This window comes from Temnothorax curvispinosus, unplaced genomic scaffold, assembly GCF_003070985.1.
Source record: "Temnothorax curvispinosus isolate PA1 unplaced genomic scaffold, ASM307098v1 QBEX01013556.1, whole genome shotgun sequence".
Taxonomy (NCBI): Eukaryota; Metazoa; Arthropoda; class Insecta; order Hymenoptera; family Formicidae; genus Temnothorax; species Temnothorax curvispinosus.
Window position 1 is genome coordinate 310,146 of NW_020223336.1, and position 22,957 is coordinate 333,102.

The 22,957-nt window shown below is 36.8% G+C and overlaps 2 protein-coding genes across 7 annotated transcripts in view; one reads left to right on the plus strand and one right to left on the minus strand.

Moving 5' to 3' along the window:
* Window positions 1-9,822, plus strand: part of LOC112463683 — a 41,878-nt gene extending 32,056 nt beyond the window's left edge. The window contains exon 2 of the mRNA XM_025030191.1: window positions 9,701-9,822. Within this exon, the coding sequence (XP_024885959.1) occupies window positions 9,701-9,819 (119 nt within the window). The 3' untranslated portion in view covers window positions 9,820-9,822. The remainder of the gene's footprint in view (window positions 1-9,700) is intronic.
* The window catches only part of LOC112463680, a 123,739-nt gene that overhangs the window by 75,066 nt on the left and 25,716 nt on the right, over window positions 1-22,957 (minus strand). The gene's annotated exons all lie outside the window — the stretch shown is intronic.

A 22,957-nucleotide genomic window follows, 5' to 3' on the forward strand; every position in this document is an offset into this window, starting at 1 on the left:
TCAGCAAAAACCTCTTTTTTTAAACAAAAATTTGTATCTTCTTTTGTAATCAACCGATTTTAAAATTTCAAACGGGGTTTTAAAGAGGACACATTAGACTATTAGAAAAAAATTGTCATCGCTATGTTCTGTTCAAAAAGTATATTTATTTGGGACTATAAAGATGAAGAAATTCGCAAAGTTGAAATACGGAAAAAGTCGATGAAAAAACCATAAAAAATTGTATTTTAAGTATTATTTCATTTTTATTTGATACAAAATAGTAAAAAATATGAAAAAAATGAAACATTATATCGCCCAGCCATTTTCTGCGAAATGTCAATCTTCTTAGGCAACGGGATTTTTACCGACTAAATTGTGTGATATTTCGTCTTAAATAATATTTATGACTATTTATGCTCAGATTACGTAATAATACATGATATATATTGATTCTAGCGAAAAAATAAAATTAGCTTACCGTGACGAAACTCAAACGGCAAGTCACGATTGGGGTCGATATCGACCCCACGCCCGCTTTACGACTGTGCTACTTCACTGCTAGCGAACAACTAACGCTGCGCCCGACATAACCCTACTTTTAGAAAGTTGAAATGAATTATGGTTCAGGTCCTGAGTCGATAATGTCACTCGCTAGCTCAGGAGCGTAGTTCAAAGTTCGCCTGGGGTCGAAATCGACCCCAGTCATGGATTCTAGGGTTAATATACTGACATAAAAACAAAGAAGAGTTTGCTCCCAAATTCGAACAAATTACGTGCCGAGATAAACAAGCAAGCTGCAAAGGAGTTCCAATTAAATTCCAAGCATGTCAAGCTTTATTTTCTCTATATACGGAACTAGCTTTGTTCGGAATTTGTGCGGCTCGCTGAAATCCTCCGATTGACCGAAAAGCGTTATCGAAATAATTGCGCAATCAATTATCTGGAACATTCTGAACAAGCGATTTCGTTCGGCAATTAGCCCGGTTAAACGCGCTCCTTGAATTTCACGCACGGTCGATTGCAGCCGATCAATTGTGACGATGAAGATCTATGTGGGCGGAACAATCTTCTGGATTATAACGTCAGAAGTGAGGAAATACACGTGAACGAGATTTTTTCAATCACGCCAAGAGCTATTCACACAAGTGGATGTAAAAGAAACCTATATATTTAATTAAACAAAGTAAAGTTACAAAGCACATGCACCCAGAAATATAATATATTACGCAAAACAGTTTCCGAAACCAATTATATTTTTTACAGATATAAAATTGATTTTTATAATTGACCTAAACGTTAAAATTCGCTTTTACATGATACATCGGTTAATGCAAATTGTTAGGATATCTAGTTTCTTATAGATAAATAATGGTTTCTAAAAATCCGTATTTCTCAAGAATTTAAAATGATAAGTACTTTATTACGATCTGTAAACTGTACTTGTTACACTTTCGAAGATTTCTCCAAATGATAGAAACTGTTAGATCCATATATGTCGCTTGTTCGTTGTGTAATATCGATAGCGTCGAAGGATCGAAATTGTCTCGTATCGCGCGGGTTAAATGGATCTTTAGGGCAACAGCTCGTGTCGATGTTTGTCGCCGGCATTGCATCGGCGCTAAGAAAAGGAATCTGACAAGTAAACGACAGCTTTTCCGCCTTCTACTTATCGCGCCCGTGATACCTAGCTGTCGATACTCGACACAACGGATATAGAGGTGCGAGATATGCGAACAGGCGTGAATAATGAATAGAATACATGAGAATTCGTATATACCACTCGCTGACAATCATTTAAATTAACGAAAATCCGCAGCAACGTCGGCTTCCTAATTGCAATTAATGCAAATTTACGCATGAACGATTCGGTAGCTACGCGGACACTATTGTTTTTCGTCGTCGGTACGCTGTATACCTGTATTGTAATGCGCTGCATCTGGAGTGGAAAATTCTTCAGGAGAAAGAGACGTATATATATACGTTCACGCGACACTTTTTTGGATATTCTTGCAGTAGATTTATAATACGACATTACTTGCAGATTTTAAACGGGATAAAATATGCAACAGTACGAATAGATTCAATTTTTACCTTTTTGAAAAATTCTTTCTTATATTTTAAAAATAAGTAGTGATTATCTGTAGAATGATGAAATTATAAAATTATAAAAGCGGTAGTAGATTTTAAATTATCTATTGTTCATTTGCAATATACATATTTTAGAATTTAATGTTTAGTTTTTTATGAAATAAATTTTTTTAATATATCCTTATACATTTATATTTTTTTTAATTTGTGAAATTGAGTCATAATCCCGATGCAACGCGAACACGTGTGCGGTAGAATGGGATCAAATTTTCTCTTTAGAAATGAAATCAGCACGAGTACCTATTCCCATTTGTAAACCACGAAAGCGTCTATAGCACTATAGTAACAATAAATCATTATATTAATTAATCCATTAACTCGAAATACGAAAGTACAAATATACGAAACGGTCGTCACGGGAGAAATAAAACAGTACATCGAGCGAAAATCACTATGCATTAACGTGATCAAACTTCTCGCTAAGTGTAACCGAAGCAACTCGAGAGCATTCAAAATTTAATTTGCCAGTATTCCGCTTTACCGCAGGCCATAATTTAATTAACTTACACACATTAGTGCCGCGCATCGACCTCATCAGTTTAATGGTTACGCAGAAATTATTTTGACAATATTTACCATGCATTTACGACTATTTAAATATCAACGCGAGGTAGGCATAACATAATGACGCAAAAGCTATCGACGTCCTTGGTTTTCGCGCATCGCTAAATTCACCGGCAAATTCCCCCGGCATAGAATATTTTGCGCGCTCACCAGCACCGCCGCTTTCTCTCCCTCTCTCTCTTTCTATCTATCCACTGATAATCCATCTCTCTATCTATCTTTCCTTCTTCGGTAAATGCGCTTTATTTATTTACATATCTCGCTCATCGTGATCATCCTCAAAGTTCGCGGGCGAGCGCCGGAGGTACTTGCGTACCGGTCCTAATTAATAATTCCAGCCGATTAAGCGGCAGGCAACTCGTGATTCACAGACTAAATCAACGCTACTGAGATTATCGCTAGCGATTACATCCACGCTTTGACTCGTTAACGAGATTGCGAGATAACTGCCGCGATGTCGTTTGTTGCGTCCTCTCTATACATTGACTCTTCCAGATCTATATGCAAAGCGCGTAACAGCTGCCGACATTATCGTGTTTTCGATTAATTCAAAACTCCCATCGTGGCGCGTCGGATCCATCAGCAGAACCACAAGTTTAGTTCGAAGCGATGGGCCATCGGTTATTAGTTGCGCGCTGGATTGGATTTAACAAAGCATAATTTATTAAACCTGTCTTCCTGCGACAACGCCGTTCGAAATTTAAAGCGATAAATACGATTATCGCGCCGATAATTAGCGAATATAATAATTTCAAATGTTACACATGTAAAACGTGTAATTCCATTTCTCTTACCTATAAAATTTCAAAATCAGCTTTGAATTAATTTGAAACAAATAAATTTGTTTATGTCATAAGTAAAGTACGATTTTATACACAAATGTAACAAATAAAATAGCATTTACAGAGAAACAATTTAAAAATAAAAATAAATTGTTATTTCTATTTTTTTCCAGTTTATTTATCGATTAAATTTAAAAAATATGTTTGTACCGGTTGGATTGTATACTTAATCCACCATCGCGATCCATCAAGTTGCAGATTCTGCATAATAAACATCTTTATGTAAATCGATCGTAGCCGCATCGAATTGGAAAATCATTCCGCGCGCGTTATAATATAGTTTAGAAACGAGGATAGGAAGCTTTCGTTTGCGAGAAAACGGCAATCGCGGAAAGTCACATCGGTAGAAAACGTTACGGGCTATTGGAATACGTTTTCAGCGACGATTTCCCGGCGACGCAGCGGCCACTTTACCTTGACACGTGCTTTGCATCCACCGTTTTGCTCATGACCGCGATCGATCAGATTCTACCGCGCATCTTTCGCTCGTCTCTTACCCCGCTGCGTCATCACGAAAGATCACCCTCGATATACCAAAATAGATGCGACAGATGAAAATCGTCTATATATTGAGACGGAGCCGATATGTGCGTGCATCGAATCTGTTGTCCCGCGCGCGTCTACCGACTTATTCTATCAATTCTGTTTGTGATTTACGAACCGAAACACGACTCGGAAGCCGAATAGCATCTCAGCTCTCTTAGCATTCATGGAAACCATTTGAGATAAGTGATAACTTGGGTGGTCGTGAGTGCACCATTCACGACCTGTGCTACGTTGGCGTAGAAAATAGTAATGGCATGCCATAACTATTTTATAATATGTCATTCTGTAATAGTAATTTACAGAAGATTCGACAAAATTTAAATAAAATAGTTCAATGATTAATTTAGCGCTATACAGAAAACAATACCTATTATAAATCTAAGAGTCTTTTATTACTTATAATTAAAGAAATTAGATAAATATATACAAGCAGTTTAAATAATTGAAGATTTTATTTAATTATTAAAAAGGGAGACTATACTATATATTCTTTTTTCGTGATATATTAACTTCACAACTTATACGCGATATTTTGTGGTAATAAACATTTAAATACTTTACGTAGCGACTATAAAATGAGTGACTAACATTACTTCTTATCGGTATATGGCCAGAATCATGTTACGAACATACACACGGCGAAATGTTTCCCTTGTCCCTCGAATGCGGGTTACACACTTCAACATTCAGCACCCGAGCTTCATCAGCCGAAAAAGAACTGCAGAATAGCATCGGCCGAAGCTGTGATGTTGGAGCACCCTGATAACCCTCGTTGTCCAGGGTCTTAAGCTCTATCGATTTCGGATGAGAGTTGCTGACTCTCTCACTCGCGTTCTTCTCTCCCTCTCTTTTCCCTGTTTCATTCTGTCTCTTTCTCTTTCTCTCTCTTCCTCCGGCCGCGATATTAGTCCCCTCGCATCGATGTATATCTCTCGCTACTACAGATTCTCACAGGGGTTTTAAGTCGTGAGAATCTTGAGGGCGTGAAAGCGGCTCGAGGGAGCGACATCGAGAGCGAAGCGCGAGAGATCGAGAGTTGCGAACTAAGACGAAAGGTGATATAACAAAGAAGTCGAATGCGCACGACCAAGGCACGTCGAGGCTTTAGAATATTAGGGGTATTCAAATAAGTTAAAGTTTTACGGTTTGACAGGTTATGTCGGGTTAAGGTCGAGTAAAAAGTTAATTCGAGTTAATTAATTAACTTTGGGCGCGCTACTCTTTAAGGTTATGCAAAATACATAAGTGTTTCATTAACCTATCACATTAATCTTTGGGTTAAAAGTGTAAAAATTAACTTTTTACCCGACTTTAACCCGACATAACCTGTCAAACCGTTAAATTCTAACTTATTTGAATACCCCTATTGCTTGTCGAATCTCCCCCAATTGTGGAGTGAAAACTAGGTGGCCGATATCTAATTTCACGAAAACCCCTGTAAAAATAAAATTCTGATTTTTCGTCACGAAAACACGCAATCTCTCGGCGTCTTTGAACAGAAAATGAGTAAAGAAAAGAAAGAAGGGTATCAATCAGTAGTGTTTATCAATAATTTCATATCCATGTTCACATAAAGTATAACATAATTTTTTTAATTAATAAAATTGAATAAATCTGGATTTTTAATAGTAAATAGAGTTTTAAAAAATAATTAATTGAATTTAATTAGCAATTGAATAAAAAATACATATAAAATAAATGATGATGAAATAAAAATAACATTTTTATTTAGCAATATAGAATTAAATTATCTATATACTGATATTTCTCGACCCTTCATTGTTACTCTGCCTCTTTCTTACGTAGCGCATGACTGTCTTGCGGATCTTTCTTCCTCTAACGAGGAATGGAGCTTGCGATTCGTATTTATAGTGAAAAGAAGAAGAGAGGAGGGAACTAAAATGTTGCTATTGCGACCGGAATTCGTGTTCGAAGGAACGGCCGAAGAAAGCGGATTTGTGAGGGTATATCGGGGACTGCTTTTCTTTCTTGCAAGAGGATTATCCGCGGGCCCATAGAAAGACGGTCATGACCGGAAAAAGTATAACGATGGAACTTTTAAGCTGGGCACACAAACGAATTATATGACATTTCTTGTTAACAATAAGCAGGGCGAATCGCGCGCGCGATTTATTCGAGGGTAGCCCAATATGTGCGTGTACAAAACATTTGTCAAAAAATAACATATTAAGATATTTAAGTATTTATACCCAAATACACATAACAAACTAATTGTAAGATAAATTTAATATTTTTAAAAGAATATTAATCAGTAATTTTTTGCACAGGAAAACGGGGTTAAAATAGCAATATTATATACGCGATTAACCGTTTACTCACATGAATTGGTATTTGGATACTATCGAGATACTTCTTGGTACTTAGATGTGAAAGCATCGTATCGCTATGTCAAACACGAAGTTTCTCGTAAAACGATTATCGTGTTGGTGATGATATTATCCTCTCTCCATGTGCTAATCAAATTTACAGGTTTCGAGTAAGTTCACACATCTTGTCGAAAGGTCAGGAGTTGCGTGCACAATTATACGTTACGCGCAACTTCATGATACTTAAACGTGCGTATTTGCACGTTAAAGTGCATTAATTAATGTGCCTCGCATATGTTTAGACGCTTTCTAACATCGAAAATCGAACTGTTTTAATTAATCGATTATTTAATATATTACTTATAAAAAAGAAGAAGAGACTTTTTTTATGTGTCTCAAAGATCTCATCGTTCTTTTTAGTTTTGAATACGCGTGCATACTTAAGAGAATAAAATTAGGAATGCATTAGATAAAATACTTTAATCATCGTCGTTGAAACTTCTGCGTTCCCTCATCTATTTAACATTCCCTGTTTCCTGTAAACAGATCGATAGCACTCGAGATCGATTGATTCCTTCGGTGTATTCAGTTCGCCTCTCGCATCGCCAATAAAATCCGTAGTCGTAGCCATCATTCGGGCCAGAATCAACAGTTTGCTCTATTGATTGCTGAATATGCCTATTGCTGAAAGAGGCGGCAAACGTGTCACTGACAAATGTTACATCGAACTCGCCTATTTATCAAGCACAATAAAAGATCAGGAAAAATCCTTTCAAATGTAATTTTTTTTGCTTAATATTTATCACGCAAAATTAATTCTACTGGCGTAATCTAATATCATGTTACGTTTATTAAATTTTATATGTATTTTGTAATTTGCTCAAAACTACACCTACATTATACTTTATTTATAACCTACATTATAAATATTAATAAAAAATTAAATTGAATACAAATTTTCGTCAACAAGTAAATTATTTATAAACAGAACAGCTGCTGAATCGCATTGCTATATAATTATCACAAAATCCAAGAATATCTCTTGTTCTAGTATTAAGACTGTTGCGAGTATCGATTTCTTACATTTCTTCCATCGCGATTTAGTCTAATGATACAATCATCCCCCAATTTCTTTTCACCCTCTTGATGTCCCTATCAAATCTTCCTCCCGGTTAGAAAGCGAGCATTATGGGATGATAAAAAGCGATTTCGACGGCGTGTCTCGCCGAACGCGGAAATCCGGCAATCCAGGTTCGGCTTGCCTCTTCCCGAAATAGGAAGGCGGCAATTTCCGGATAAGTTTTGCCCGACGGTCAAAAAATACGGAGGGTTCAAGCGGAGCTGGGATATCGACATCGAATCGGCTGACACAATTCCCTCGAGTGAAATTAATTGCGCCTGAAGCTAATTATCTTAATTAACGATATTTATGTCTATATAATTTAATGCAAGTAGAGATTATAGTTTCATAAAATTTTTCATAAAGTTTTTATTTTTAAGAATTTGAACACGAATTTTTAGATTCTCTGCACTTTCTACTAAGGTATCTCAAAGATATCTTTTATTTATTAAGGAAAACGTGTGACGTTGCTTTTGAAATGTCATAATTATATATATATTCTCTTTATAAGATTACATGATTCAAAATAAGTGTTTAAGTAGTAAGTATCATGGATTAACAATTTTAAGGATCTTATAAAAAGTTTGTTTTGCAAAATTTCAGTCAAGTTTCAGAAAGTCAATAACTGGAAGAGTTTGTAAATCACTCTCGATGGAAGTTTGCATCCTTCGGAGAAACAAAAAATGCTAATGCTCTTTATCCGATTTTATCGATTTATGGAAATTTTAAAAAGCTTCCGGAAGAAGGGTCAAGTTAGAATACGTGCTTAACGTGAATCCTCCAGAAAGTGAAAATTGGTTATTGGACTAAAAAACCAGACTCGCTAAAGTGAATTATTCCATGTATATCTCAAACAATCTCGAAATGCAATTTGCAAACTTCTGTTTACCTATACTTCTATACCATGTAATTAAATGAAAAGAGTATAATATTTATAATTATCTCATAATATGCATACTGTACATTTATCGAAACTTCACCGACGCGGTTTTCAAATATTTAGCGTCAGATTATTTCGTAATTATGATCAAACGAGTCTTTATCTGCCTCATGTTTCATCAACGGTTCGTACCGCAATTATACACCGTAATACGAAGTTTTAGTCTGATGATTATGACTCCGTACTTTTTCGTCTGCATCCACATCATTAAAACGAAGTTATTAAAACGAAAAATATTTTCCTCGCGTGCATGATTTTACATGTTTAACGATACTTCTCAGCTACGGAGCCAAAACTACTTTACCAGATTGAGCGACACATACTATCGTGAAGTAATATTCATTGACGTGACTTTTATTAATATCCTTTGATTTATGGAAAATCGATTTTGTGTATTAAGTATGTAATAAATCTTGGATGTTGACACTATATGAACGATCTTGTATAAACTCCGCAATGAACCAGCGGCTGTTCGACAAGCGCAATAATGCACTATGCTATGATGTTACAGAACTAATGAAGAAGACCGTTATGGCACCATGAGAAAGATATTGTTTAAAATTTATATTATGAATATATTCCTACATGTTTTATATATGGTATTCCATATTATATCGTATTCTACATTATATTCACAGAATAAATAATTATATTACAATTGAGACTCCACACTAATATAGATAGAATGTGTGTATTTAACTAAAATTATTATTCAAAAAAATCTCGTTAATCAAAATTAATCAAAAATCTTGATCTCGTGCAATATGGCGCAGCAATGTGTCAGTGCTAAATGAAGTAATTTTAATTATCGAGATTCACGCTGATTTGATTACGATCGCATCTTGTTACACATTATCCGTTAGACCGTATGTCAATATTTATGCAAAATGAAAGATTCGCCGGGGGCCAGAGCGTTGAATCGATAACATATTTCTCGTCATACGACGTTACTAATTGGGAACCGGACGTTAAAGCATTTCACTTTGCCGCTTTGCTGAAATTTCAAGCGAGCTTTGCGAGCTAGCGATGTTACTTTATACCCGTTTGACGCGCCATTTTACCGCCATTGAAGCTAACGAATCCGACGATAAGCTCGTCCAACAACGCGTTATGACGCACGTATGAAGCGCTTTATTGTCGACTGAATCAAAATAATTAGTGGTTCTTTCACGTTCTCCCTCTTGTGTCAGACGTACTCGAAATTATATTTTTCATTTCTTTTTTGTTACAGGATGGAAAGCCAGAGGGACTCAGCAAGTCAGCGATAATTTAAAGCGCGAGACTGGTGCTCCGCGAGTGCTTCATAGAATCACGAAATATTACTACGCCCGGAACTTCAAACATCTCTAAACAGGTCCGGTAAGCTCGATTTGAGTTCACAAATGAAATTCCTTTTCTTCCGTTGGGATCATTAAAAGTTCGCCGGTGCCTCTATTCCGTGATTGCGGCGCGTGAAGATATGAATTAAGCATTGCACGAAACATGATATATATATATATATATTTGGAGGGATAAAAACCACAATGGTGTAAGTCAAATTTTTAAAAATATTTTTTCGTGTGTATAGATGCAATTTATATATTGTACAGATTGCATCTATGCACACAAGAAAATATTTTTTAAAATTTGACTTACACCACTGTGGTTTTTACTCCTCCATATATCAGCGTTACGTTCTATCAATCGATATGAATCTAGCAATGAAGCTCTTATCATTTCAATGTTTCCGTAAAGCGCATAAGAAATAAAAACATATGATATTGATCGTTAAGAAGCTCTTAAACTGTATTAATATCTTTTCTGATTTATATCCACATAATTATATTATCTTTCTCTTACATAAAGAGCATCTCGCAGTAAAGTTATATTTTAAAAGAAAAAGGATATTTGGATATTTTCTAATATATCTGTGAATTGATCATATTTCACAAATATTTCGCCCACAGGCATTGTTAGATAATTCCAAAATTATCCCCTTGCTTTAGAGTTAAGACTTAGAATTAAGAATTGCATACGCATCAATTTAGAATTAGAACGGTAGGTAGCGAGAGAACTTGGTAGGCGCGCGATAGAACGAGAGAAGCTCCATACGGCAGACGAACGTATATTAAGGATTACTATCGTAATTGGAGTTCACGAGAGACCCGACCGTAAAAGCCGACTTACACTGCCAGCAAAGTTCTCCACTTTAATACCACCATCGCAGCCAAAAGCCCATTGCTTTAATAAAACTCGCGAAAAAGGCGCACAACGAAAGAAAAAAAAGAACGTTTTCGTTGAAAAATATACTTGTGCACTAAATATCATTCGCGAGTTTATTTAAAAATCGCAGTTACCTTTTTAAAACGGCAAGGCGGAATTAAATATGCACATATTCGGGCTAGGGATAATAAACTAGGTCAGTTAGATCGCTATCGCATTACAGATTCCATAATATCTTTCTTCCGAAAATAATTTCTGCGCGTTTACTTCAACGAGCGCATTACGCGTTATTACGCCGTCTAATTGCTGCCATGCTGCCCATAGACTCGTGAACTCCCGTATCTCCCGTAATTTCGGTGTCAAATATTTGAATTATGAAGGATACTCGGTTGCCGCGCTATTCACGGTATTATGTCCTGCTCCATTGCTTATTAATCTATCATGAAGGAATGGTAAATTCCTTATTCAGACCTTGTTCGAGTTTTAACCCAGCCCGATAGTATTTCAATTACCAAGAACACCTCTGACGTAAGTGAATATATTGATTCCACGGTACTCGCTTAAAAAAAAAAAGGAGGAAATTATACCATATTAAGATCGTCCCTGAGTTGTCAGTTAAATTTACGGGACAATGTGCAGCGTACTGGGAAATACTAAGAACCGCTGTCTCTTGGACGATGAATAAAAGAGCGTGACGCGTTCATTACGTCTTTTTAAACGGACATTTCATTACACTTTGTAAAGAAACAGACGCAATCGCATTAATATTAACTTACTATTATTAAAATTAATATTGAACATTATATATAAATGTTTATACAGTTTTTTATCATACTTTAACAAGTGATTGTTATGAGAAGCAGCTCTCGGGTAAACGTAAAATAATAACCGTATAATTACTCCCAAGAGTGTCTACAGTAATACTTAATTATTTTTAAATGTAATATAAATTCAGAAAATTAAATGTCTGCAGGAATAGAGTATTTCGCTGTGCGCAAGCGCTATCATAAAACGATTCTATTTTCTCTATTTTTGTTATCTTTTTAACTTATTCATTAATTTTTCATATTTATTTTATCATTCTCAATTACACGAAGAAAAATCGTAATTAAATTAACAGATTTATCGTTACGTTCCTTTGAATTTTGAAAAGAATCAGGAATAAAGACGATAATCGTTCAAAAGTTAGACATAGTTCTTAAATATCTTTATACAGTTTTTCCTTTGATTATGCCAGAAAATGTTTATCGTATTCGAGATGTATATGCCTCAGTAGCAATGCCTCATAAATTTTGTTGCGAAAAAATATCGGTGTAACGGATAATAATTTTATTCACGTGTTTGTCCTCCGTGTTTTTTCATGCCCAACATTCTTCATCATCATTCTTCACAATTTTCGAATTTCCGAAAGATGTGCGCGAACTAAAAATAAATTTGCTCAGTTTATTTTTAAGATTCGTTACAATAAAGACGATAGATAAAGATTACATAGCTAATGAAATCTTATTCTTCATTTTACATCGAGCAGATTTTTATGTCAATAAAATTTTATATCTATATGTTCAATCAAGTTTGATATTTGATATTCAAATTCACCGTGGACGTTGTTCGTTCACGAAAAATACAACAATACACCATGCAGAGACTCGCCTGCGTTTCCAACTGCAACCGTACGTGTGTCCACGTGCGAGCATGTTCGAGCAAGTGCAGTGTTGCAAACGACAGCCGAGTATCATCCATAAAAAACAAAAAACTGCGATGAAGAGGAAACAAACGGCACGATCCGCCGTTAGACATCAAAGGGCCAGTCGCCCGAAACGGCCGTTCTGAAACGCGTTAGATTTACAGCTAGGTGCGTTTAACGCTGTTACGTTGACAAACGCGATCCCGGCATTTTCCGCCGGCCGAAAAATATTTAATCGCGCGAATTTTTATGATCAATTTTATTTATTTCCACGTGTCATAACTCGATACCATCAAAGTTCCACGAGAGAGTGTATTCCTAACTCTCGCGGAAATGAGGGGAAAAGGGATCCGCGCGTTCACGGTTCGCTGACGATTCGGGAAAATGGTACCGTCACGCGGGATGTGGAACGGGAGAGAAAAGTTTCATCAGGCTAAAGCGCACGACTGGAAATACACCCGGGACCGAAGTTTCGCGCGGTTTGGCACGACGATGGCAACGATGGCGGTCGTTCTCCAAAAATTACAATTTACGGACCAGCCCAGAGAATTGTTACGAGCAAGCACGGGTCGATACGGCGCAATTCCGCGGCGACAATTTCACCGTTTCTCTTTTCACCGATTGCTTATTCATTAAGAGGAGAACATGGATTTTTTCGGGTTTTGTTCTAAAAATTAAGAATAGCTAGAGACAAGATGAGAAAGAATCTTTTCATCGTGTGCTCTGCGTGCTACTCGAATTTATACGTAATATTTCTTGATAATAATCATTTATAATTTTTCCATTATGACGAGATTTAATAAAAACGTACGTCATCGCGGCGATTCATCACCTATAATTAAATTCAATGCAGCCTGAAACAATGGACGCGCGTTTCGTTTGTGGTGCATCGTATTATTTAAACATGCAGCTTGCATTTACATCATCCGTATAAATCAGATAATACTTTCCACGGTTCCCTGTATTTTTTTTGCCCGATTTCAATCCCAGCTGTACGTATTTATTTCATGCCGAGATCCGAACGACCGATACACATCAGGTGGCCGCGTCGACTGCCAATAAATGAGAAACGTGTTCCATAAACTCCTGAGTTACATTAATTCTTGAAGGCACATGCGACTCGTGCCTTCGATAAATTTATAGATCGGGTAAGCATATCCCGCAACACCACTCACAAATCTAGGTGGGACGCACAATTGCGAGGTATAAATCGAAGGTGCATGTCGAATGTTTGATGCACGATTCAATTTTCATCTCATTCACAGGTCACGCGCGATTTGATTTAGGATGCAAACTGAATTGTAATCAGACGTGACAACGTTGCGATCAAACGTCAACGAGTTAATTTTAAGTTATGCAGCAGCTACCGTTAAAAGATATGCAATTTATCAAAAAATTATCCGGTATATATGAATATACTCAGAATAAAAGTCAGAGCAAAAGATGAAACACTTGCAATGCATAATATTTTAACAACGTACACGGATTATTCTGGTCTCAAAATTGCATAGCACAAAGACGTGATGCCAATTTATTTTTAGTTACGCTTTTTTATATTTTACTTTATAATTATATCTGTCCTTTTTTTGTCGCGTCTCGTTTTACTCAGGAATTTTATCGTGCGCATTTTACGATTACCCGAGCCAACTTTAACACCAGGAAGTTGAGTATGGCCGGAAGTGTTACCTCGTATGTGCAAATAGGCGTTGACGCACACGTGGGGTGGTTTGGAAGGTGGCGGCCGTAAGGTGACGGACGAGTCTCGCCCTCTTTTACTTGTTGCTTTTCTTTAAGTGGCGCTTAAATGGCTCGCGTTTCCTCATTGAAAAACACGCCGTGAACGCGCGTCGCTGCACCGCCTTTTTATGCGAGAAAAACAGGACCGCGCGTCTGCTGGCACCGAGAATGCGCGCATGCAAAATTTGCATGAAATTTGTCGCGCGAACGAGGAGAACGTTTTACGGTATTACAGCGACGACGAGTCCCGAATGTCAATTCGAGTGCGACGCGCACGTGAACGAATTACAGGACGGATTGCGGCGGCGAATTACGTCGCGAGAGCAAAGCAGGAGGAGCCCAGGATCGCAAACTCTAATCATAACACACGGAAGATTCGTAGTCTTCAGACCTGGTTCGCGCTACACTCCGTGACGACAATCTGCCGCCTGATTCAGCCTTCAGGCACTGCTGCGAACACATAGCTAAATGAAAGTATCGATCTCTTCTCTGACAGGATTTTAGATTATAGCTTATAGATGAAATAAATTAAACAGGCACGGCGTTGTGTACAAGTCGTCTATATTAATCGCAAATAAAATAAAATAAAAATTTCGCGAGTTCAACAAATTGATACGTTTATGTTTGTGTTTAAGCTTTATTATACTTGATCAATAGAGAATTTATTTCTCAAGCCTGATCGATGTAGAGTCGGCGCTTAATCAAGGAGGAGTTACAATCTAGGAGCACATCGTATCTTAGCAAGTAGTCGCGGTCGGTTATGTAGTCGGCCGTATAATCTTTTCATGAAATGCAGAAGAGAGCAACATTTCATGAAAATTGACCTATCCTATCATACTATTTGCTCTAATTTTTATCTTCTCCGAATCTTGTTTCCTTTTATATTAAAATTCATGCAGCAGCAGGATATTAAAGAAAATGTAATGAAAAACCACGGTGGAATTTGCATAAGCAGAACAAATTATTTCGCCCACACGTATATCGTATCAATCGTATGTCATGAACGCACTTTCCCGTAATGAATCTTGTATAAATTTCACATCAAATATAGAAGTAAATTCAACGTTATCATACCCAAGTGCTTTAGAAAGTTGCGGATAAAAAATAAATTATAAAAAATATTTCTTGAATAAGTATCTCCTGTTTTTTTCTCCGTCGGCTTCTCTCTAATATAGATCACTTACTTCCACCGTGGAAACATGATTTAATGAAACCATACTCTTGACCGTTATAACCGATCATAAAGCGGCTACTTGCAAGCATAAAAAATTAACTGCCGGTTCTCCGGTCGCGAAAAAGGCTATTAACGGTTTATAATTGCGTACAATAAGTCAAGCAACGTAAATTAAAAATTAATCCACGTAGTTATTGTACTTATACCCCGCTGAGAAATTATATCGTTCTCTAGTTATACTTTTATGTGAAACACAAGTTTTCATTACGATCATACGGGAGCAATGGGAAAACCATCGTCTATATACACGCGTTCGCGAATATAACGTATAATCTATTGCGACGTGAGTACCCAAGCGCGGTTCGTTTTTACTTTTATTTATTTCCTCGCCTTGATTAAATTTCCGTCGACAGCGGGCAATCACTGGTTTTCCTCTCGCTCGTTATTTACGCGTAAAACGCTTAATCGCCTTTAAAAGAGGAAAGCCGCGATGCTAACTTTTATATCCGAGATCAGTCGCCTCAAATCCGAAGGGTCCGCGTATAATCCCATTTTTTGTTTTCGTTTCACGGTAGATATTCAAGTTTCGAGACCTGAATTTTAAGAGTAAATCGAATAGTAATTGAACTTTAGTGTTCAATTTTCATAGATAAAAAGGCAAATAATCGGAAACCGTTGTTCACACATAACTATTTTTTTAGTGCTTCTCGTTTGAAGCGCATTAATAAACTCGCGGTATAAATTTAATGCGGGAGTAAATTATCTATTTATGAAATGTCATGTTTATCTACATTAATCTTGCGTAATGATACGTAAGCAAATTTACATATACTTTACATATGTTTAACACAACTTTAACAGAACCAATTCTTCGAATTAAAATAAGAGATAAATTTAACACTCACCGATACGACGCGCAGCAGTAGAATGTTATGAATATATCAACTACGTTAACTATAAAATATGAATGTATCCAATTTATAAAATCGCTCGAAATAAATATAATTGATATTTTGAAAAATAATTATTACGCGGATCAAATAATTAGAAACAATTAATTTTGCGTGTAACAACAATAATAAGTTACTCACTTCATGGTTGCTCCGCTGTTGCTCGCCTGATGCCTTCCAGATTTGCTCCTCTCTTCCTCTTCCTCTTCCTGTCAGACTCCTTCGTCGCACTCACACAACACTCACGAGAACACGGTTAATTTCGATCGCGCGCGCATTAATCACTGAAATACAAGGAACGCGCGGCATTTCGCGCAACACTCCCGGCCTGAATTGCGTGTGACGTGCGCTTTATTATGCTTTATTCCGTGCAACAGAAGGGTAACGTTTGTTAGTCATTAATTACGGCGTGCCAATAATCGCTAATTGTAATAATCGTAATAATCGTGGGGGATGATTGCGATCGCAATCTCGAGAGATAATAACGCGCGAAGCGTCTGACGCGCCACTAACAATAAGTACCTGCCGGCTCGAGTCTCGTCGCGTGAATGATAACAATCGTCCTTGTTTGTTGCGTAGAGGAGGCTTGAGTGCGAACGGTTTGTCTCGGCGAATAACAAAGCAAATACACATACGTTCGTCATATATACATAAGAAGATAAACCGCGCGTCTTCATGCCAAGCAATTCTCGCTACGAAATATTTAATTTAAATATCTTATCTACTGAACATTGTCTCTATTTCGACATCTTAAGTTATTCACTAATAAGCATATCAATATTTTACGATTTTCTATTGTTTGGATCACACGATTTGACATCTCGTGGATTATTCCGCGTTCTATCTTTATCCGACAATAATATAGGCAAATATTTTAATCAGCAAAATTATTCAAGACGTTTTTAAAAGACATTCATAAAAATATATTTAAATTTAAGTCGAAGAAATTAGATTGCATGTAAATATGATGAAATAATTTTTATAATTCTTGTCTTCGATCTCTTTGATTATCATTTTAAATGTAAAAATGGCATAAGATTTTATTTCAAATGATAGTCACCGTTTCGATACAAAAGTTTACAAATCATAGGACTTAACCCTAGAATCCATGACTGGGGTCGATTTCGACCCCAGGCGAACTTTGAACTACGCTCCTGAGCTAGCGAGTGACATTATCGACTCAGGACCTGAACCATAATTCATTTCAACTTTCTAAAAGTAGGGTTATGTCGGGCGCAACGTTAGTTGTTCGCTAGCAGTGAAGTAGCACAGTCGTAAAGCGGGCGTGGGGTCGATATCGACCCCAGTCGTGACTTGCCGTTTGAGTTTCGTCACGGTAAGCTAATTTTATTTTTTCGCTAGAATCAATATATATCATGTATTATTACGTAATCTGAGCATAAATAGTCATAAATATTATTTAAGACGAAATATCACACAATTTAGTCGGTAAAAATCCCGTTGCCTAAGAAGATTGACATTTCGCAGAAAATGGCTGGGCGATATAATGTTTCATTTTTTTCATATTTTTTACTATTTTGTATCAAATAAAAATGAAATAATACTTAAAATACAATTTTTTATGGTTTTTTCATCGACTTTTTCCGTATTTCAACTTTGCGAATTTCTTCATCTTTATAGTCCCAAATAAATATACTTTTTGAACAGAACATAGCGATGACAATTTTTTTCTAATAGTCTAATGTGTCCTCTTTAAAACCCCGTTTGAAATTTTAAAATCGGTTGATTACAAAAAAAGATACAAATTTTTGTTTAAAAAAAGAGGTTTTTGCTGATTTTCTGCGTTTTTCAGTCTTTAAATGGATTTTTCACTAACTAAACTTGAGTAAAATTAAATTTACCGTATACCATTCTCTTCGTTATTAAAAAACGAAGAAATTCATGTAGGTTTAAAGGCCCTTTATTTCTGTAGGACCGGTTTTACGATCAAATAAAGCGTCGATATTGCCCCCAGTCATGGATTAGAAGGTCAAAAAAATGTATCATGGATTCTAGGGTTAATAAATCGCGCGGATTAATTAATTTTAATAATTGTAAGAAGAGATATTGTTTGGTGTCTTTCGGTATTTGTCGTTATTCGGTATTATCGCGTTTATGTGTAAAAAGATTCTATTAAAGATTTTTACTTTCTACGATACGCACGGTACCACGTTTCGGAAGATAATAACGATAGTACTTCGCGAAATCGTGTCTCGAGTATCAATAGATAACACAATAGGCGGGGCGGCTCACCGCTCACCCCTCACTTTTTGCCGTCTCAAGAATGATAAACAACCTACAGCACGGTGCTACGTCACGCGTCGGCCTGCGTAGTGCGTAGTGAGGAGGGCAAAGCGCGTGGGCGCTCTGTATCTTATTTTATTACGGGACGCGAGACACGGTCATCACGAGTACTAAAAGAGAGAAGACGTTACTACTCTCTACATATACGATATATGATTAACAGATCCTTCAATTTCCGCGATCCGTAGGCGTATCAAGGCGACGACAAATGAGCGATATAAATACCGTACACGACTTACTTAAAATGTGTAGCTAATGAAACAGTATAGTGAATGGGAATTACAAATTATTTTTCGACCGTAATTAGAAATGATGGTTGTTTTAACAATGCCGAATTTTTAATACGTCTTACATCTTCGATTCTTTTGCTGATTTAAATATAATTTGCCCGCATTTCTTTTAATCGGAAACGCGAAATAATGCACGATAGAAATCTCCGGATAAAATAATATAAAAAAATGATGAGAAGGCACGGTAAATCGATCGTTAATAATACGCATATTTAACAAGATTTCTTTATTTATTCAAGATGTATTTCTCATGCAATATTTGAATTTGTATATTTTTAATTATTTATTTTAATTAATTGTACGTCTTAAGTCTTAATCACTAACTTTATTTTAGTAAATGTCTTTCACGATATCAAGATAATTGCCGATGCCATTCTCGAATTTTTCTTTCGTTAATTAAACGTCGCGGAAGAGATCAATTCTGTATCGAACGGTGGCGCGACGCGTTTAATAAGTAAATATAATTGTAATTTATATATTTGTCAGTATTTTAATTTGCGAGTCGCAGGTCGGATTGTAGCTTTGTTTGATCTTTCTTCTTATTATTCTTATGTCGCGCGGTAATGTAATAAGCGCACGTCGTTTGTTATTAATGTCGGAAGTGCCGTACAAAGTGCCGGTCGTCGTATTCTTATGATTAATGCGCGTGCGATTGTAATTAATTGTGTTTTCGCAATTTAAATATTGTGCGAGTGTTACGGAGAAACAAAAGGAAACGGAAGAATAAGAGAAAAGGAGGCACCAGGCAACGGGACCATCATGGGGTAAGTTGATTATTTTTTATATACTGAATCGCATTTATCCCCGCGATGATCGTATTGTGCTCTTTGTGCGTCGTTTGCATCATTGTGAAGTATCTTTTGCGTAATAAATATCTCTAATCTTTTGCTTTATAGCCCTCTTTCTAACGTAATATATTTTTAACAAGATTTATAGTCATATTGTTTACTTGTATGAGAATTAAACTATTGAATTGAGGCTCGGTGATCTTGCGCTGAAATTGAATCCGGCTACTAAAATCAACATAGAAATTGTTCATCCAATGTAGATAGTTCTATTACCGCACCACTCGCGATGAGGGACGTGAAGCTAAACGCGCGACGGTGTATGAACAATGCTTCCTGAAACGGCCATTTTCCCGACGGCATAAAGAAAACCAATGAACACTTCGTGAGAACACAAATAGACTGCGTATTCTAAAGCTGCGTGCATCTACTGAGCCACTATTCGCGAACAATGTCCGTCTTGATACGTGCTTGAGTTTGACGAGAAGCCGATATGGAACGCTTGTGCTAGTTCATACTACTGTTGACGAGCTGTAGCGAAACTCGTCGTATCATAATCACTGATATAGACGAGATTGGCTAATTATTACGTGTAAGAAAATATAATCAGGGGACACTATACGTGGTTTTCTTGAATAAATTACCTGAGATAGAAGATAATTACTGAAAAAACAAAATTAATAAAATTTCTAACACAATCTACTTTTATTTCCCCCAAAAGTATCGTATCGCGGTTGACTTATCTAATTCTACAAATGACCGGATATTTATTACAGAATTAATCTCTTGATATTACCTGCCTTATAATTAAGGTTAAATAGTTAAGACAAATTTTAAGTTATCCTCATGGATAGCTGCAAGTAGCTTGAGAAAAGAAATGCATCCTCAAAAATGATGTCTAGTCAATCTGTCCATAAAGAAAATGAGTCTCTTAATTTGAATAATTCATTAGGTAAGCTAAAGTAAGATAAATTTTCCAGAATATAAAGTTGCAAAAGTGTTTTCTGCGATTTTAATGGCTTCTCTAAAGATGTTCCGTTGGTAGACATTATAAGTCGACGTTAAGATGGTTCTCGTGTCCGTCCAATTTTTGCTTTTAAGCGCAACAGTGAAGTGAAAGAGGAAACTTAATTGGAAAAATGTGTTTATCCCGTTATTCGAAGAAAAAAGAAAATTCTTCGAGCATCTCGCGACTTGACAGACTTTATTATATGGAACTGTTTATAGGCTGAGTAGGTCGCAATCGATTCCGGAGGAAAACGGATAGAAAATAGATGGTCGTTACGTGAAGGGCGAGGCAAAAGAGCAGAAATATCGTCTAGTGGACCTCCATAAGACGCGTTTGTTTTCTTGAATGCCACGAAACAGAAAATAGAATACAGGGCAAATCGAATATTACCGGCTAGTATGTCGCTATTGTAGAATCTCTGTACAACTGATTGAAATTGAAGAAGTTGCACTGTGAATTTTATTCTGTTGCTTGATAATATTGTTGTTCAGTTAACATTGATTTTATTATATAGTTGATACATATATTAAAGTATGAACATTTTAGTTCTCTATTATTCTTTAATTTAATATATAAAACTATGTATATATTTGACAAAGTAGCGAAGACTAGAAAGAATTATTATAGAGTAAATCATTAGATTAAAAACTAGCATACTAATTTAATTTGACCCACTCTAATTTATTATTCCATTAACTTGTGTTTTCTGACCAATAATAAAACCATTCATTATTGGTCAGAAAACACAAGTTAAAGGAATAATAATTATTTCTATGCTTCTTCTAACACGGAAGCTTTTTTCGTATTAATGAAATTCACCCTCTAATTCTAGTCCTCGCCTCTACATTATTACGAAGTTAGCGTAACACTGTTACAAGGTTCGACACGAATAAATTTTAGTATTTTGGAACCGAAAAAGTTCCAATAGAGCGCTCCCGGAAGGGATGAAAGAGAGATCTATCAAAATAAAAAAGTTTCTTTCCCTAAGGGAGCCTCGTGCCCACGCGGTCGAACACGCGTGGAGGCAGCGAACGAGAGCGAAAGGAGGTAGCTGCGTGAGGCGTTTCGGCAATTTCGTGAGAACGAGAGAATAAGGAGAGACCGAGAAAGAGAGAGAGAGATAGACCGCATGACTGAGGGGGTAGTTTCAGGGACGCGCTAGGGGTGGCGGGGGTAGTGACGACGACGACGGGTGGGAGAACAGAGTCGGGGCGACCCGCGGTCGGTCCAGGGATGATCCCGGCTGTGTCTATATTTATATGAGAGCCAGGGGAGCGCACAACCTGTTGGCCGTGCTCGGACTGTGTGTGCTGTACAGCGGGGCGCGCGTCATCGTTCTACACGGCGTTCTCGATACCGTGTACAAGCTGGTTGGCTGGCTGGTTGGCCGATTGGTTGGCTGGCTGGCTAGCCGGCTACTTCTCTCTTCGTTTCTCATGCGAGCTGCGCGCACGGGCGCACCACTGTACACACACGCACGGCCGACCGGGCGCATACGCGGCGCTAAACGAAAGTGGGTCAGCCACCAGCGTGTAACTGGGTCGACACTCGCCGACGCGTCGTACTGTTGCATCCTTAGTGATATCAGACTCTCGCCCAGACAAGTTCCTCGTGGCGAGGAACCGACACAGAATCCGGTGCTTCGTACAGTCAGACTATTGATAATAAATAACGTGGAACACGCTCGCCGACAAGAATTTCTATATAATGAACTGTTTCCAAGAATTTGCATTTGCTGGACTCTTATAGAAATTAATATACGATAGGTAATCGAGAAATATACAAAAATCAACATTACATTGCTTTTGTTCATACTTATTTGTTATTTATGACTCTGACGTTGAATAAAAGCTTCATAAAACAATCTGTACAGGTTGTCCGAAATGTAATAGTCAATAATAGTTTGAAATGAAGTCAGTGTGAGCATATATCAACAAATTTCGATTTTAAAAGCCTGTGTGTTGATTTTATAACGAATACATTCAATCTACGGCTATTTATAAAATGAGAACTCAATATTCTACCAATTGTGTGAAATGTACAGTTTACTCCATAAAAAAAGAAAATTAAGTTTTTGTGAAAATGTAGAATAAATTCATTTTAAAAGTACACATTAGCAATCATAACGGTTCGGAATAAATCACATTATAACTTGTATTTTACGTGCTATTGGTCACTGTCAGCGAAAAGAAACTTCAGATTGCGCTTGTCTTTTAATTTTACAAATTGCAGGATACAAAACAGATTAATTTTGACATAATAATATTGCGAAATGTCAGGATGCCCCTAAATCCGGTTCAGACAAGCGATTAATTATTTTTCATGATAAAATTAACGTTTAGGTCGCTTAAAT